This window comes from Aulonocara sp. 'chitande type north' Nkhata Bay, linkage group LG1 (genome assembly GCF_057382095.1).
Source record: "Aulonocara sp. 'chitande type north' Nkhata Bay isolate Kocher_YH1m ecotype deep benthic linkage group LG1, A_spYH_male_GT1.1, whole genome shotgun sequence".
NCBI lineage: Eukaryota > Metazoa > Chordata > Actinopteri > Cichliformes > Cichlidae > Aulonocara > Aulonocara sp. 'chitande type north' Nkhata Bay.
Window position 1 is genome coordinate 11,969,919 of NC_141344.1, and position 19,355 is coordinate 11,989,273.

The following is a 19,355-nucleotide window of genomic DNA, read 5'->3' on the forward strand; positions in this document are numbered from 1 at the left end:
GGGCCTTCTTATATAAACAGGTTACTCTGATATACTTCCATTTGTCTGAATGAGACAGCTGAGCAGAAACCTGAATTGGCTCAAAGAAATCACCTCTTCTCTACCACCTCATCAAAACACGGTACATGCAGGAACAGTGCATGTGTTCATACACATATGTATGCAGCTTAAAATAGACCTACAGGACCAATTTGGTCACTTGTCTACAGTTTCTGCTATTACACATGCAACTTTCAAATAGCACTGTAGGTGGTATTGGACATAGCAAAATGTAAAAAACTTCCTGAACAGTATTCTTACACAATGAATGTGAAACTTTAAGAGGACTTTTCTTACCATGCCATACCATGAATTGTGACCAATATTGTGATATTTAACATATTTAGTCATGACTGTGAAATGGAGTGATGAATCAGAAAGGTGATTTAAGGGACTTTAAACTTGGCATGGCTGTTGGCGCCAGGTGGGCTGGTTTGAGTATTTCAGAAATTGCTGTTTTATTGCAGTTTTGCATAATCATCTTTAGGGTTTGCAGAGAATTGTTTAAAAAAGAGAAAATATCCACTGAGTGCCAGTTTACTACTCGGAAAATGCCTTGTTGATACCAAAGATAAAAGAAAAATGGCTAGACTGCTTTGAGCTGATAGGAACACTGCAATAACTCAGATAACCACTCGTACAACCAAGATTTGTGGAAGAACATCTCTGAACATGATGCATGAAACCTTAAAAAGGATGGATACCAGACTACATTGGGTGCTATAAAAAAAAAGAAAGAAATTGAGCCTGCAATTCACACAGGCTGATCAAAATAGGAAACTGGAACTGAAACTAGAAAAATGCTGACAGGTCTGCCGAGCATCGATTGCTGCTGCAACATTGCGATGGTAGGGTAACAATTTGGTGTAAAGAATGTGAAAGCATGGATCCATCCTGCCAGATATCAACAGTTCAGACTGCTGCTGGTTGGTGTAATGGTGTTGAGAATATTTTTTTGGTACACTTTGGACCCCAGATTGCCCGTTGCACACAATGTATAAACATTGTAGCTTGAGTATTGTTGCTGACCATTTCTATCCATTTATGACCACAGTCACTAAACTGTAGCTATTGTTACTGATCATTATCATTGCTATTAAAGGTCCCTAAAAAGCCTCCAGTTGATCCAAAATGTTACTATCAAGGACTAGAAAGATAGACCGTATTTCTCCCATATTAGCTTCTCTTCATTAGCTCCCTGGTAAATCCAGAACTGAATTTTAAATTCTTCTACTCACACACAAAGTTTTGAAAATAAGTCAAAATATGCATGGGAATAATCACGCCCCATTATCCCTTAAACACCTCATAATATCATACTATGGCAAAAGAGCACTTCACTCTCAGACTGCAGGCTTACTTGTGGTTTCTAGAGTTTCTAATATCACAATGGCCGGCAGTTCTTCCAGACACCAGGGCCCTCTCCTGTGGAATCAGTACCCAGTTTGGATTCAGGAGACAGACACCTTGTCTATCTTTAATATGAGGCGTAAGGCTTTCTTTTTTGATAAAGCTTATAGCAGGCTGGATCAGGTGACCCTAAAACATTCCCTAGGTATACTGCTATAGGCTCAAACTGTTGCAAGAACTCACGTGATGCACTGAGAACTTTGTGAGTTTTCACTCACCACATGTTTATATATCACTGCAGCATGTCATGAAATCATTGTCTAGTCTGTGTGTGAATGAAGACCAAAAGGGGGTCCAAGCTGACACCAGCAAGATGTTCCTAATATAGTGACCAGTGAATATATTTCATTTTATTATTCCCAAGAAAATGTTTCGCAAGTTTACATGCAAACCCTTTAAGATGTAGCTTAAAAGTGTATGCAAACTTTCCAAGTTTTGTACTGTTTTACAATCAGTAAAGTAGTAAAGCATCTCGCATGATTTTGGGTGTGTGTGCTTCTGCTACACCATTATGTGGTTTATGAGCTGTAAAATGCTCCCTCATTTAACTACTAACCTCTCTCCACCAATCCAAACCCAGAGCTCCAACTACTAGCCGATCCAATAAAAAAGTGAGCAATAATTCATACAAAGTGCTCCTTTGAGGAACATGACAGTCATTTCCTCCTCCTGGCATGTGTCGCTGTGGGCATGCAGTGATGTAATGACAAGAAGAGACACGAGGAGGCAAAGTAGGGGAAAAGGGTTCAGGCTCAAGGAGCGAGAAAGAGGGTATGTGTGACTGAGTGCATCCGTGATGCTCGTCTCTTTTTGTAACACTGACTCCACTGGGCAAATCGAGCACGCACACACAAACACACATGCTGCCCAAACCTGCTGTGACAGCAGTCAGTAACACCCCAGGTGGTCACATGCCCAGCTGCCCTGACTCAGATATCCTCACATACAAACACAAAGCCCCAACTGCTCTCACTGTCTCTGTTGCATTATTGATTTGCTTAAGTACATATATTATCAAGGAAGTGTAAACACACGAGATGTTTTTATATATTATAGAATTTTATTGACTCTCTTTAAGTTATTGGTTTAATATCTAAGAAGAACAAATATAATAATTATACATTATTTTGACCTTTAATGTACACTAATGAAAATTATATTTTCTTATCTTTGTCATGTTTGAAGTACATTTGCTGTTTATTGTTACAGTTTTCAATTTCCTTAAGTTAGGTATTGCAGAACTAAATCCTGCACAGGTAACAGTACAACATGTCACCAAGCTGGATTGTGTGAAAAATATTCAAATTGAATGTACTTCAAGTACAAACAGATAAACAGGTTCAAGTTCTGCATTGCCAAATGATGAAATAAAGAATAACTTTCAAATTGTTTTCTTACTTCAGGGCACAGGAAGTAGCAACATCCTATATAAGACAGAGGGTGGAGGAAGTCTGAGGCTATACAAGTATGTGATGCTTTCATAAGTATGACGTACTTATGAAAGCATACGTATGTGATAGAGGCTACTCAGCATTTACTGACACCTAATATGTTATGAGTATGACCACTACTAAAGTTACTGTGGAAATTTGAATTAAAAAAATATGATTAAAGTATAAATTTGTGTGTTTATGAAAGTCTCAGTGCACATAACCCTGAAATCTTTGTACTCTGTGCTCTTTAACCTCACCATAGAAACTCCCCCCCCCCCACACACACACACACTCTGCACCTGTCACAGTATATTAAATATAAAATGGACAATGACATGAATTCTGTAGCCTTACCTGACAAAAAAAAATATCAAAACTACAACCCTCTCAATATAACACATGTAGAATATACAGTATATGCTTCGTGTGTGTGTGTGTGTGTGTGTGTGTGTGTGTGTGTGTGTGTGTGTGTGTGTGTGTGTGTAAGAAATACTGCAGTTTGCAGTGTCTTCACCATGACACCTGGTTGCTATAGCAACTTAAGAAGGCTTAGTACAGAGGAAGCAGCAGGTATATGCTGAGTAGATGAGAATAAATTGTCAATAAGCTCTTTGGTGCTCCTGAGCTTTGCGTCTTCAGCACAGTCTGAAGAGCATTTCTAGTGTTTAAACCTCAATCACATCACCCAGCCTGCTTGCCTTCATCAAAGTAACAAATATGTCTTCTGTCATATTTAATTCAGCACAGATGTGGCTCAGATGTTCAGCTTGGACCAGGCAAAATATGCATGTTTAAAAAAAAAAACCCACTGCAACATCAATGTAAATGATAAATCAGGGTCGCAGTCGATAAAGAGAATCTCATAATATTTGTATATTAATATGAGGTGCAAACCATTTGATATCATTTTCTAAATGCTGCTGGACATTTTATCTTCTCTGCCTAAATCAAGTATGCATAAATCAAATAAATCAAATCAGATAAGCTGTGTCCTACATAGTCACAAACAATCATTTTGTTCATAGAAATAATGAGTTGAATGACATGAAGTGATTAGATAAGTAAGATGAATTTGGTAAACGTAAGAGTAGCATCTGTTGGGGGAGCGTGATTTCTGTGTGAAAAAAAAAAGCTCAAAAACATTCATTGCTTTTCAGAGACGTGACTTTGGCAAACTTTATCTAAGTTAGACTTCAGAGCAGAAATCCACAAAAACTCAGAACCAAGGGTGACACCCTGCTGAGTCCTTATGTGCAAACACACTGACACGAAACTATCTTAACACTTGTTCACAACCCCACTCTTCATTAACGCCTTTCTGTATTCCGCCTCCCACCATATATCCTGTGGGGATTGATCCAGAAGCCACCAACCTCAAAAACCAGCCTCCAGGTGGCATTTACTGCCTTTTGGAAGGAGAGCTAGAAAACACGTGGGCAGGAATTAAAGACAAAACCCACATAAAACAGGGAACATCTGTTTTCGTACTGGTAGAATATATCAGAGATTTATGACCTGATCGCTGCAACTCTCTGGGGAAAAAAAGACTTAACTTGTATTGCAAAATCTATATTAAACCACCAAAGCATACAGAAAAACAAATACTAGTTTCATTTTGCAGTACTACACAGCTGCAACAGTTTACACTCTTTTTGGTTCGTCCACAATTACAGTTAATAAATAATCTCATGAAACTGCAAAATGTCATTTTTCATACCTTTACAGTGCATGTCAGTCTGGTGGCCCTTTTTCCAACACCTTCCAGTTTATTGTGTAATATAATAAGTTAAATACAGTGTTTATTTGGCCAAAACAAGGACATGCTGTAAAAAATAGAGATGCAGAATTACTTGAAATTTAATATTGATCATGATTTTGGATTCCCAGAAATGAACATGATTGTGCAATATTGAACATGCATGCTAGAGAGCAAAGCAAAAGCAAATAAACCTCTCTCTTAATCTCTACCTGACTGAATGATGGTGCTGCAAGCTGTTCCTTGTAGCACACAGCTTGAGGTTTCCTGGACTAGTCATTGCGAGCAAGCAACACTACATTATATAGACAACAAGAATCAAATATTTGGCACAGCAGATGGTAAAGTTCATCCATCCGTGTTTGGAAATAGTTTGGATATACTTAGGGCAATTGTTTTTAAACCAAGAAGTCATGCGGAAAGTGCTGAAAGGATAACTAAGTTGCTCTATTGCCCGAAAGAACATCACAAACTGCAGTACGATGAATGCATGGAGACCAAGAAAAACAACGCAGTGGTTGTTAATGTCAATCATCCAACATCATGACATCATGACACCCAAGAAAGACAGAATCTACAGCACGTCAGAATCCAGTTCACCAAGATGTACTAAAATTATCAACACAGTCTTATTAGCTAAAGATACATGTCCAGTAAACAAAATGACTATGCAAATGTCACAGAGGAAACACAGTCAAATCTCACAGGTGTCCAGCACTTTTCTCTGAGTGCTATTCACATCAATCATGCAAGTGATTGTAGTGAAAGACTTTATTTTGCCTCTTGAGCATATGGGTCAAGTGAATAAACGTTAGTAACAATGTAAAAGTGAAAAAAAGACCTGTTGATTTACCATTGTGTTTTTAATTTTTCTTCTAAGTTAGGTGCACTCAAGTTAGGTGAATAAAGAGGACAAAAAAGCATACTTTTTTATTTCTTAAAATCGGCAACTGTGGCAGCGTCTCGTGATCTGCATTTTGGTTAAAATAATCATAATAATAATCATGTAGCCCTAGTAGAAAGAATACGTTAGAAAAAACTCCAGCACACACTTGCATGTTCTGTATCTTTAAATATTTTAAACTGTTTGACTTACAATCAGTAAGATATAAGACATCCTTTTATCCCAAGGGAAACTTAATTTCTGAATTTAACCCATCTTAGAAGTAATGCGTTGCCACTCTGCAGTGCCTAGGGACTAAAGCCAGTGCCTTGGTCAAGGGCACAGTGAAAATACCAACCTCTTTAGGGCCAGTTTTTGGCAAATGCCAGCTAGATACCCTCACCAATGGTGTGCCAAAGAGGATGAAGAAATAGTCTGTCATTGCTCCTATTCCTCATGAAAAGGTCTGGCACGATAGATCAATGTGCCTCACACATTGTTAAAAAAATGTTTGCCTCACACTGCAGTAACAGCTGATGCTAACACCATAGACTCGAAACATACACTGATTCCTGCATAACCTGACTTTTTCAAAATCATTTTTAAACTAGAGATTCGGTTGCTGATACTGGTGAGCAGGTATGACTAACCAGGGTACTGACTTTCCCTCCAAACAGGTCAATATTGTCCCTACGGCATTCACTTATATTACAGTTAATATTGTATGTGCACAGTTGTGTCAAGAGTTTCTGTGACGTAGAATTCAGTATTGAGAAACAATGATCCTAAATCTGACATTAAGATGTCACTGATGCTGCGTGTAAGCAAATACAAACATTTTCATATTGATTTAAATGTTGGCCAGTTACTCCAATTTTACATGCTTGGGTTTTACATACTGCGATAGTTCTACCTCGAGCAGAAAGTTGCTCATATTTACTCATGTGGCATTACACCAAATCATAATCTTGCCTAGGGTGCTAAAAGTGGGCCTCGAACTTACTACTGCTTACTGAAATTTGCCATTAGCCAGGGACTCTTACTCCAAATGTTGCAAACTGCAGTAACACTGGGGCATCATAAATACTTTTCTTTGTTTTTTTAAGGCGGCGACTGAACGACGGAGGTAATTAAATAAAGAGACACAAAACCTGAGCATCTCACTTGTCTTTGATTGTGCAATTGATCAAATGCTTATCTTGCTTAAAAGAAGTTCCAGTTTCACTACAGTGATCAATAGAATGAAAGAAAGCAAGCATAATCTAGATAGGCAGTAGCGCTGACCACAGCCAGGCACAGGTGATAAACAGTGAGACACCAACCGATAAACAGCACTTACATAGACAGGCATAAAACACAGTAACACTCTGAACTTTTGACTGCAGAAAGCAACACAAAGGTCAGTTATTGTTCTTCACCAAGACTCAGTCAGTTCATATCATTTGTCTTAATCTTCCACTCGGTCACTTATGCCCTCATGCAAAATTATCTGATGAGCACTGACCTTCCATTGCATACTTCATATCTAGAGCAAAGAGACTCCACATGATTTCAGCGCTGATCTTGCCCGCATTCAGCTCCTGCGGAAACCTGTTGGAATTCAAACGGATTTCAATCAGACTCATTTCCGTACAATGACACGCTCGAGTGGCTGGTCTGATGGCCATCCCAGGTCTCTAACGGATGACTTAACAGATGTGGTAGAAGACATCTCATAATCTAATAACCCCCCGCTATTTCCAAACCTAGTTGAATTGGGGCGGAAATGAGTTGTATGTGCGTGCCTTAAAGATGAGAAAAAGTGCAGAAGGAAATGACAAAGTGAAAGAGAGAGAATGAAGGTGGCAACGCATTTGGGAAGTAATCTTCTATTTTGAATGCCTATAGATTTTCAGTCAAAGCTTGAACATGAGATGTCAATGGTTTAATTATCTGTATCTTCAGACAGTGAAGGGAGGACATTTATAGATGGCGGAGCCTTGGTTTGAGAAAGGTCAATTTATCTGGAAATGTTTTACTTTTGCTCCAGGCCGCCTTGTTTCTAACAACAAACTCATTTGTCCGACAATTTCTATTGGAGCAGTAATCATCTGCTCAGCTTGGACACTCCTGCAGAGAAGCAATGCTGAAGTGCACTTACTCACATACACAAAAACTCTGCTGTTCTCCTTTTCCCAACCTCAGGTCTTTTTATTGAGGTAAGGAGCCAAGTCCAAAAGGCTGATTCATTGCACCCAGCGAAGAAGAAAAGTGAACAGAATCCCTGAAACAATTGCACTTTCATCTCTATCACTCTAAGAATCTTTGTTTCTATCTCAGTTATTCCTCAGCCTTGTCATGCAACCAGATGGTGTACTGTAGGTAGGCCAGATAATGAAACCCTCTGTGGTGAAGATGAGCATAATATGTTCTGCCACAGTCTTACTTCTATTTGGTGAAATAAATGGTTTATGCATGAGGTGTTTCTGGGGATATTGCTATGCTTATGCTTTTAAAAACAACTGCAGCATCCACGTTTTCCCCCAATCATAAAATGTATTCTTTTAAATTAGTTTAAATCCGTGAAATTTTCAAGGCTAGTTTCATCATGTAAATATTCTCAACACAGTGCGACAGACTAACATTTTTCTCCCTATGGCTGCAGCGGCTCCTATTTAAAGGCAACAAGTCCCCTCCTGGATTTATCATGAAAAAGCATCTGAGTTGCTGTCACTCTGGAAGTTGACCAGGGGAATGTGGAGGCATTAGGCATGAATATTGCAAATCTATCATTAGACAGTGTAGGAGAGAAAGCTCAGGGCATAAACAGAGTCTTAATAAGCATCGTAAATCAGCAAGAAGAAGGAGAAAACAAAAAGTGGGAGGCATTTGAGCAGATATGTATGAGCGAGGCAGAAAGAGGGAAATATATTTAATCTTATTTTCTTTAAAGGCAAATGACACTCTCTTTCCTTTAGGTCATGAAATTTGTTTATTTTATAAACTACAGTACTGTAGTATTGTGTAGTTTTGAGTCACCCTGCATTTCTTCAGCGTGCCAAGAAAAAACTAATTTGCCCCTTTCTGATTTCTTCTTCTTCTATATGTTATTATATAAATAATAATAAAATACATGTAAAATATTATATTAAATTGCTTATTTTTACACAAAGAAAACCTGAGCAATTAGAAAATGCAGTGTTCAAAATATTGTTTAATTTATTAATAAATTAACTGACATTAACCTTTTTGTTTGGAGAGCTAAGTATAATTTTCCTAGCCACACCCAGGGATAACTGCATCCAGACCTAAAGAATCGAGAAAACATTTCGAAAAAATGTGGGGAAGAGATCTCAAAAAGTAGCACATCATGCCACAACATAAAGAATAGAAAAACTGTAAACCTCACTATGTGAAAGTTTATTTGTCACAACATGCATTTTTCAGGATGGCCCTTTATCGCATGTTATGGTTAGAATCATAAAATATAAGGCTCATCGGTGTATATGCAAGGAAATGAAAATGCATATATTGTCAAGTAAAGAGATACATACTGGTTAATGACAGGGGTGTAAGCTGTCCGGTCTTCATCAATCACAGAGACCATCAGAGTGATGAGTTTTGGCCAGAAGTCCAGGTTTTTTATCGATGGACCCTGTTCCTCCCTGGGAAGGTCTTGCTTCCGGCTCTAAAGGAAAAATTGAAAGTTAAGGTAGAGGCTGAAGCATTTTTATAATGAAATTTCAACAAGACAAAACACAAAAAAAAACTCTTTTTACTTTCTAATGACCTAATGTTCTATTTATATGTTCTCTTTTCAGCATCAGCAGTGAACAGCTTTGATAATGAATGGGAACCTAACACGACTAGTATATGCTCTTTTTCTCAAAAAAAAAAAAAAAGTAACTAAATCTGTTTCATTGCTGTTCTCCTAATGTAAAGTGAAGTTTTGCTGCTAGGCAACAAAGAAGATGGCTGTGAGACATGCAGTGTATTTGTCTTAGATCCAAACAAAGACACGGTAAATTAAGGTGTTTTTCTGATTGTAAATGAGTTTTACATTTTACAGTGGGTAATAGCATGAGAGTTGTTAAATGAAGAGTGGCAGGCATCCCAAAGTGCTCAGCAGGGTAACCAAATCGTTTTACTCTGTGCTCATGTTATGCAAAAAATAATGATGATAATAATAATAATATTAAATAAATAAGTGTGCTCTGTGTTCAGCATGAAATAAGACTGCATTGGCTTATCCCACGAGAGGTAGATTATTAACTGAACTAATTATAATAAACACACATTTCTGAGCTTTTTCTGGCTTCACTGCACACAGTGACATTATTGCACTGTGTTTCAGACAGCATGTCTCCACACTGAGTTTCTTCCACCCACAGGTTTCTGGGAGCTGGAGGATAAAATTACAATGGCTATAACCATAAGTAACAAGGTGTGTTGGTAAATCAAGGACAACAACCTTTCAGTTTCAATATCTAATGTGTGTCCATGCAAATGTGAGTCAAAGTCCACTGCATAAATCTCTTGCTATACTGGGGAGAAAGGTGTTGAATCCAAACCTCTCACTGACTCTGCCATCTGTTCACACCACACTGCGTGCGTCCACACTGATCTCTAGTCACCAAGTAATTGTCCCTGTCGTGCCCTTTATCATAAACAGGTTTTATAGAAAATCAGCAAGAAAACAGCAAAACACTCCTGAGTTTCCAAATTGACAAAAACATACACACACTGAGAGAACTGCATCGTACGCACAAACGATTAAACACCCACGCACAACAATGACAATGAAAAATCTAACCCAGTACTGTGGACATGCACTCCTGATAGGAAGCCATGCACATTCCAACAACTTGCATGCATGACTAAAGCAAAAATGTCTTTCTGATGAAAAGAAAATTTTGTTAAAAAATGAAAATGTTCAGATTAGTCGCTGAATAATTTAGGTTGAATTATTTAACAATCTTCTACATATTGACTTTGGGGTGCAGCACAAAAAGGAGTGCTCTGGAAACATGTGATGAGTCCATAAATCCTCAATACAGTCTTCCCTACAATAATCAACTTGTTTCTAATAATGAATTTTCTCCTTTTAAAGAAATATAAGTCACATGGTGTCGGTATGTCCCACTGACACTGCATTTGGGAAGAATCGTACTAAGATTAGACTATTACTTCTTCAATGAAAGCTTCTATCGTACTGATTATATCCATCCACGTAGTGACACATCTGTCATGGCAACAGTGCGATTGGTCTCAGTCCTATTTCTTCACATATGTATGGTTGCACAGGACCCCTTGGTATCACATTTTTAGTACGCCGAGTACCCTTATTTTTCAGTATACAGGGTTATTGTTGTGAATATGTTTATTTTAACCCAACCACTATATTTTCCAAATCTAAAGAATATATTTTGTTTACTAAGCCTAGCGGATGAAACGAGTGAAATCAAAAGCAACTAATTTAAAATGAAACAAATTGCAGCTTTGTGGTCTGATGATTGGTGTTGTTATTTATGCCACTCCATCTGTCTACTTTTACACTTTTGAAAACGATTATTATAAACAACAGGTTCAACTTCATAATGGCCATCCAAATAATGTCTACAGGTGCACATAATACGTAATATTTTTTTAAACAACTGCAATTTTTCAATAAACAATTATGAAAATAATAATTGGTTATATTTATGATAAACATGAATATAATCAAAGATTTACTAATGATTAACCAATCAGTAAGAAAAAAAGCATAAAAATTAATCAGAATCACGCTGTTTTGGTTGATCTATTAATGATGTTACTGAACTGAGCACATGCTGTTCTGTGTTCATTTGTACAAAGACTCCATTTACACCATGATCTATATAAGATGGCTATGAATGAGAAGTGAAACTAGGCCGGTCAGTGTGATCAGAAATTAAGACAAACAATGACAATGGCAGATGCACTTGTTAAATGAATCATTAAGTCAAATTTATTTGGATAAAGAAGCAATTTCTGAGTTCAAACAAAGCTACCTTAAACAGACCAACAATCCTTATTGGCCTCTATCTGTACTTTGGTAGAATACTGATGCTCACTTCAATGAGAAAGGCAATGGTTTAATGTGAGAGGCCTGAACCATTGGGGAGACATGCCACTATGTATTGGAAGGTAAATTTTTGTTAAATTGGAAACATGAATAATAAAACACATGTCTCTGCAGGTAGTGAGTTAGCTATGCAAAGCCTATCTGTGTGTGTATTTGTGTGTGCAAAAGTATATGCATATACGAAGGACACTGAAGGTTGTGTCATCCCTGCTAAATCTGATGTGGTATGCAGCAAGCTAAAATGTTGTGTGTATTCCCTTTGTTTATTGGTATTCACTTCAAGTAGGTACAAAAATCCACTGTAACAAATCCATTGTCAAACGTGATTAAGAAACTTCTGTCATTTTTATCTTATTTTTATTTTTTTTACTACGCACCCATGGGTTTGACTCCCAGTTTCAGTAGGAAGTCAATATGACAGTGAGCTAAGAGTCCAGTGCAGTTTCTCTACTTCTGCTGCACGGGGTAGTGGGAGCATAGCATAAATATTGATAGCCGTGTATAATTCCTCTAGGGGGTAGCCAGTGGTTTATGTTTATTGTTTAGCTCCTGCAATTCCCATGCAGAAGAAATAAGCATTAGCATACCACTGGCTCCTCATCAATTCTCGCAATGTGACACAAATTACAGAGCCTCTGATTGAAGGATGTTCCCAGAGAATGTGATCAAATTCCCAAGAGAACGAGCTGCGGGTGGAACTGAAACTGCTTCCACGCATTTTAAGGCACAGTGAGAAATGGTTGTGTGTTTAATGCGTTGGTGAAAAATACATTTAAGGACACCGATTCTGAAAACGAAAAGCATCTTTTTCTTAAATACCCCTTTGTGTTTTGTTGGCAAATATGTGATAATGAAGGTAATGTAGCTACCTATCAAATCACTTTGAGAGGCTTGCTAGATAAGTGGCGGAGTGCTGTAGCTTCTCCTTTGTTCCTGTTGCACACAATCATTGAATCCTTTCCTCCCCATACAACACCAAACCGCTTCTGTTCATTTGTCTTCTTGTGCATTAGCATTTGCATTGGCATGTGCATGCGTGCGTACATATGTGCATTATTTAAGATGCATGCGCATGTTACCAGATATTTCTAGTGTGTGCACCATCACTGCTGCTCCACATTCCTCCATAGTGGATAAACCTTTTCTGTGATTTCTTTGCCCTCCCTCCAATTCCCCTTCATCTTGCTTTTCAAAATCCTCCCTTTACTGCCAGGATTTAAGAAACAGTTAAGCTAGATTCCCTCAGCCCCTCCTCCCCCGAGTCATTTTACACCCAGGCAGAAGCAGAAAGCTTTGTTGTCGTGTTATGCAAGATTCCTCGTTGTGGCTGGGATATTTCTCTGCTTGCCTGGCCACTGTGTCAGCTCTTGTGTCACCACACTCAGTCACTGTTAGCAACTGGAGAATTGGGGTCTGAGATGTGTTCTATCTGCTGGGCCAAAGGCTACCTGGTGTATGTGAACATAATTTATAATCACAGTGAGGTTTACTTTGGGGTGAAGTGCATGCCTTTTTTTCTCTGCCACCGAAGAAACATTGATAGAGAGGCTGTCTACTGCGAAACTGGTGGACGAAGACGTAATTAGCACCAAGTGTCTATCTCACCGGTTTGGTAATTGCTTACAACCCCTAAGGCTGTTTAAACAAAGGAAACTTATTATTCAACTTTTGAGCAGATTGCACCCTATTACGACCTAAAAAGACATTATCTTCTGTGATGTAAAGGCCATTCTCCCTGGGAAGTAAACCGTAAAATAATCAGCGGAGCTGCCTGTTGACTGATTATTTACTCAGGCGAGGCCAAAGCACAAGTAAACTATCACGCGGAAGTGAGTCTGGAAGAGCCAAACATAATGCAGGACTTGGTGAAGCTACTTTTTGAATACGTAAACAGGTGAATCTGTCAGTTCTCAATATAAAAATGCTGCTCATAGTACTAATAATACTGCATAGTATTTTATATGAATAGTAGTATGATATCATAGTTTCACACAAAAAAACCATCATTCAGAATGAACCTTGTTTTTGTGGTACTATATTATCTGCGGCGACACCTGAGAAAAAAAATCTTCAAAACAGTTGACAAACTTTGTTTTTGTTTTGTTTTTTTACATAAGGAAAGATCTTCCAGACGGTTGGGTGCTTTATACGGCTGTTTTCCACCTACAGCTTCCTTTTCAAGGCTGAAGTCTTTTATACAAAGTCTGCAATAGACACTGTGTACATTTTATTGTCTGATAAATGTCTGTGGGGGATATATAGACTATTGATTTCCAGCCATGCGGGATTGAATATACTTTCCACCATTGTCACACATCAGTACAAAGCAAAATAAAGCTGAAAAGGAGACCATAGTGTCACCTTTATTATAGGCTGGAGGTTTTACCTGATAAAGCTGTGCTGTCAGATAGATGCCAACACTTGACAGACCACGTTTTTAAAAGAAAGTTTTTAACTTGAAATTAAATGATTCCGAATTAATAACCACGTTAAATGTTATTGTTACTATTGCTTCTACAGTACTTTTCACACTGATGTCAGTAAAACTCAATTAAGTACCAGTTATCTAGTTATTGGTGTGTGCCTTGCTAGTTAATTAGCAGATGTTGAGTTGCTAGTTTGTAAATTACGAATGACTGCATGAACTGTGAGTTGTTCTCATTAACATTTAGGAGCTGTTGCTCAGACTGTGTTTACTCGTCAAATCAAGAAATTGGGAAAATATTACATTAAAAAGTCATTATGATAACAATAGGCACATTAAATTTTTATTACAGTACTTGTCATTACCCTGTGTGTACCATCTATAAAAACACATCATCTTTGCAGAAATTGTCTTTTTTCTCCTGTGAATGGGCCACCATCAGAGAGGTTATAGTTTTCAAGCCCAGGGAGGCCAAAGTAACCACAACCATAATAAAATAAATAAAACATTACAGAGCTGAACAGGTGGCAAGCAAATCCCATTCCAGAATTCTATTGAACAAATGTGTTTTAAAACTGCTGTTTAGGAAGGAGGAAAATTGGAAAGTGTTCACTGACCCTAGTGTTTCTCCTGCAGCAGGTCTACACACAAACTGCTGTTATATAACTGCACAGGTCTGCAGATGCCCTGCACATGAACCGTGCTGTGATTAAGCCACCTGACCCTCTTTTTTTTCTTCTTTTCTGAATTAAACAATCCATGCATAACTACATTACTGTACCCAACCTTTACTTTAGCTGTTTACATATAACTTAATAGCAAATCACAACAGCAGTCGCCTCTGTGCGGCTTTATATTGTAAGGTAGAGACCCTACAATAATACAGACAAAGCTACAGTGAAGCTGGAGGATGGACGCTAACTTTTTTCCACTCGATAAAAGTTACATGAAGGTTCCCGATGGTTGTGGACAAATGCAATAGCATGGCAGGATGCTGTAAACGGACCAAACTTCAGTCAGGAGAACAACTGAGATAATCCATCCACAATACGAGGTTAGTCATTAATATACTGCAACAACATGGGAATAGAGGAGCTGCGAGAGAATTCAACATTAATGAATCAAGAGTACGGAAGTGGAGGAAGCAAGAAGAATGAGATGAGTAAAGTTTGACTTCTCTGACTGTTTTGTTTCGCTTCATGCACCTTATAATCCGTGCGCCTTATGGTTCGAATAATACGGTACCTATCTTTCTTTCACTGTATCACAAGCTAACTTTAGCCAATAACATGTCTGAGGAGCTTCAAAAGTAAGCAGTCAGTGTAGTATAAACAAGTGTATAGTTAGCAAGCCATTGAAGATTACTAGTACACAGCTTGAGACCTAGCATGAAGCGTTCTCATGTGCGTTCTCTCACTTTGCGCAAAGCATCTGATTTTGTTGTTTAGGAATGTTTAAGTTTAAAAGTGCAGGCCTTAGTGTCATTAAAAGAGATACAAGCCAGTTACCTGATCAAGGAGCTGGTTGTATAGCTCATGACAATTATCAAAGATGTATTTATAGGTGGAGTCTAGACAGGCTTTGACACAGTCCTTCACCACCATACTGGCTCTTGGTGGACTCTGGAGTTCTTGCACCTGCAAACACACAGAAATACATACAGTGTTTAAAAATTATGCCTTCACATTCAAACATCCTAGGTTTGTTAGCAGTCCATTCAACATGAAAATCATCCAGATCATAGACATAATGCTAGCAACCCTAATCAACACCTTATCACTTGTGCAAAAAAGGGCAACCTACTCTATGTACTATATATAGTAACTGACATGTAAGTGAACTAGCATTTAGGTACATGTGCAGTGTATCACATACTAACACAGGGGCTCCACTGTTTGAGCAGCGGTGCATACTGTATACACAGTGAGGCTCAGCATGGCTATGGCACAGAATGAAAGCTTTGGTAACCTAAAGTGACAGTTTTCATTCCTTTGCTCGCAGCTGCCATCTTAGCTATGCCTCAGTGCGCTAGCGCTACAACCCGACTCCCACAAAGAACGTCGGATGGAGCCGTGCTTTTCATATACCAGGAGACAAGTCAGCATACTCTTGGGGTTGAAGGAGGTAGAGGAAACAACCATAGCTGTTTATTGATGAATGAAGTTTAACACAACTCCACTGCTTTAGCCTCAACTCATGTGGTTGTGTAACAATAAATGGTTTGGTTTTTAAGTAGTAGAAGGTTTAAGGAGTAGAAAGTGAAAATTCTAATGTATATCAGAGGTATGCAAAGTGCTCCGTTATCATTTAGTGCAAGTTTATGTCTCTTTTAGTTTTTTCTTCAATTACATCCTTGTGTTCCCCTTTCACCCCTCAGCTTGTCCACTGCCCATCCACCCTTCACTGTCACACATAAAAACACACCTTCATCCTGAAGAACGTGATGCTGGTCAGCAGATCAACAGTAGATTTCAGATCTTGGAGACGCTCTGGGTTTCCCGCAGGGAAATTATCCTGATTTAAAACAGAGAGAAAAATTACATAAGGAGAGAGGACATCTTGTTGGAAGCAGCCTTGTAACGTCACACACCTCCGACTACCATGTCATATCGCTTAGGCCAAATATTAAAATTGATTACAGAGCAATACCCAGCAATCATAACAAAATGACTGTCTGTCTAATCGTTTAGTGGACAAGGGAGGTCTCTGCTGATGAAAACCTCTATTTCAGGGCCATGAAGTCATCAGGCAGTGCAAAGCACCGTGACGGAGAGCATATAAAGCCCTGACAGCTCAGAAGAAAGGCATCGCTGGCCCATACATTATCCTACTTCTCCTACTCTCTCAGTGCTCTAATAAAATTTTGCTTGTTTTCAATCCGTCCTCTTCCTTGTCGATGAATGCACATGGGAGACTCAGGAAGTAGAGCCAAATCTTAACGCCGCCTTTAGGCTCGACAGCACAAGCGCAGGAGGGGTTTTTTATGCTAGACGACCAACAGAGGCAAAACTCGTCTGACATCTTAACGATGTCAACAGCATACAGAATTTGATTGGGTTTCCAAGAATACACACAATAGACAATTGAGGTTTTTAAAAAGAAATGTTAAACACAACCCAGAGGCAGGTCTCGAATCTATCCAACAGAAAATGCAGATGACCTGTTAATGTTTCACAGTCAGTCTGCAGTCTACCGAGACATTGCAGTATATTTCTCTAGACCCGTGATTAACAGGAAAAGTCCATTTTAGTGGTGAAAGTGTAGACCCCAATAAACAAAGCTTGACACACATTTTGCATAAGCAAATGTAGATCACGTATTCTATATTTGGCTGCTGAAGTGGGAAAAATAGAGAAAAGAGAATCAGTAGAGGCTGTTTCTTCTTCAGATAAAACGCTGTTTGTGTTGCTGCCTTTTATATGAACAATACAGTTCTTTGAGGGTTTCATCATTTCTCTCTAGATAAAAGATTCCATTCAGTTTACATTTCAAAATGAAATTTATCCAGTTGCCAAGGGACTTCTTTTTTTTAGAGTTATTGGGAAAATACATGGTCATCAGTCACTTTCTTTGCCTTCTTTTTTCTACTTATGTAGCCTTGAAACACAACATTTGTACCTATGAAACAACTGCTCTATACTGTAGTGTCACCATAGCCTTGAAACTTGGTGTGTCCGTATGTACTCAGACCACACAACAACAGCTCAGTATGTGCTTTAGTTGTTATGTGTTGGTACTGAGTAAAACTAAAAGACTGCAATAGGATTTGTTGTTAAAACAAAGGTAATCCACTGAGGCTGATGAATTTCTCAATTAACATTTAACCTAATCTGTGGTTTCTTATTTTAACAAAAGAGGCAATAACAACTCTTGGTATGAGAAGAAAATCATCTCAGAAAGAACTTAAACTGCACTCCAGAAATGTTCAATTTTCACTATTGCCAGTCTGCCTTTCAGTGATAATGGAGGTCTGATCCATTGCTGAGTTATACAATTAAATTTCATATTGCATTTAGGGAATATTTTAAATGTATTAATTCCAGCAGTTTCCTCAACTTAAAATTGTAATATAGGTGTGTAATTATGGTGACTAATGTCAAGTAAAATCAAGTGCTTGTTGACATTCACTTTAGCAGCTGTACAGAACATAGCATCTACATTCAAATATTATGACCTCACCTACCAATCTAATTTGATATCTGACAGCCAGTTTTGAATGCAGCTGGCATGTTTTTACAAAAAAAGGACTTTATTACTGATTACACCTGTGTAAAGCGGGGGATTTCTAAAAAGCGGGCTACTTTAAACAGCTCAAAATGGCCCATACTTGTCAATTAGTGTTACAAAGTACAAGATGTTAAATTCTAATCTGCAAAATCACTCATTTATTACTGTTCAAGTGCTGCTGCTCTTAACTTCAGGTCTTTCTAACAGGAGCAACAGTGGTGGTGTAAGAATTTTGTCTAGCTCAACCTCTGACTATGCTTGAAAACACAATGCTGCAACTAAGAGCTCATCAACAGAAAAACAAAGTGAAAAGAAAGGAGAAAAAAAATTTATTGTCCACAAATAGACAAGCATACTAAAAGTCTAAGCATTCATCTCTGCTCCAGGAAGAAAGACATAAGCATTGCCTTACAAAGATGACAGAAAGTCCATTATGAGATGAAATGAGGAGTGAATGATGCTGATTAGCTTTTAGTTCTTTGTCTTTGCTCTAGTGTATACTGAAAATTATGTTGGGCCAGTGCTTACAATTAGTGCAAAATTCCAAAACACTACCTGCTTAACACATAAAAAGAAAAGTTAGAGCAAGCCTACCATTTACAGCATGAACTGTTTACAATTTCAGCTCAGACGCTGTAAACAATACCCTGTACACTGTACGACTGATGTTAGGAAAGGCTCGAATATTCCACAGACAGTGAACAGTTACACTGATTTTACATGTGTCTGTTCTTTGGATACCCCCCAAAAAACATTTTTCCTGCTCTCCCTGTCACAGCAGCATGTTAAGTTTCCATTAAATTCAAGTTATTAAATTCCTCCAGTCTATTTTTCTAAACTGGTGACCTGCCAAGCACCACTACTTTAGGTAATACCCAGACTATAGACAAGTACCTCACACAATCCTACTTAAAAAAAAAAAGAAAATTCAAATGTTTATTTTTGCCAGGTATGGAATGGAGCAAGTCCAGCTAATCAAAAGCAGTCATGTACTGTTGAGTGCTGGAACACATCATGGGAGCTTTGAACTGGAAACAATACACTCTGACCATGAAGACATGTGGTATGCACCTCTACTTTTGCATGCCTATTGCTAT

General features: G+C 38.2%; 1 protein-coding gene across 3 annotated transcripts in view; it reads right to left on the minus strand.

Annotated features, from left to right (window-relative positions):
• unc13c (unc-13 homolog C (C. elegans)) overlaps positions 1–19,355 on the minus strand; it is a 112,545-nt gene that overhangs the window by 34,137 nt on the left and 59,053 nt on the right. For all 3 annotated transcript variants that reach the window (XM_086270444.1, XM_086270487.1, XM_086270537.1), the window contains 4 exons: positions 16,456–16,545; positions 15,540–15,668; positions 9,055–9,188; positions 7,026–7,111 (listed from right to left, as the gene is read on the minus strand). In XM_086270444.1, coding sequence (XP_086126570.1) covers positions 7,026–7,111; positions 9,055–9,188; positions 15,540–15,668; positions 16,456–16,545 — 439 coding nt within the window. The remainder of the gene's footprint in view (positions 1–7,025; positions 7,112–9,054; positions 9,189–15,539; positions 15,669–16,455; positions 16,546–19,355) is intronic.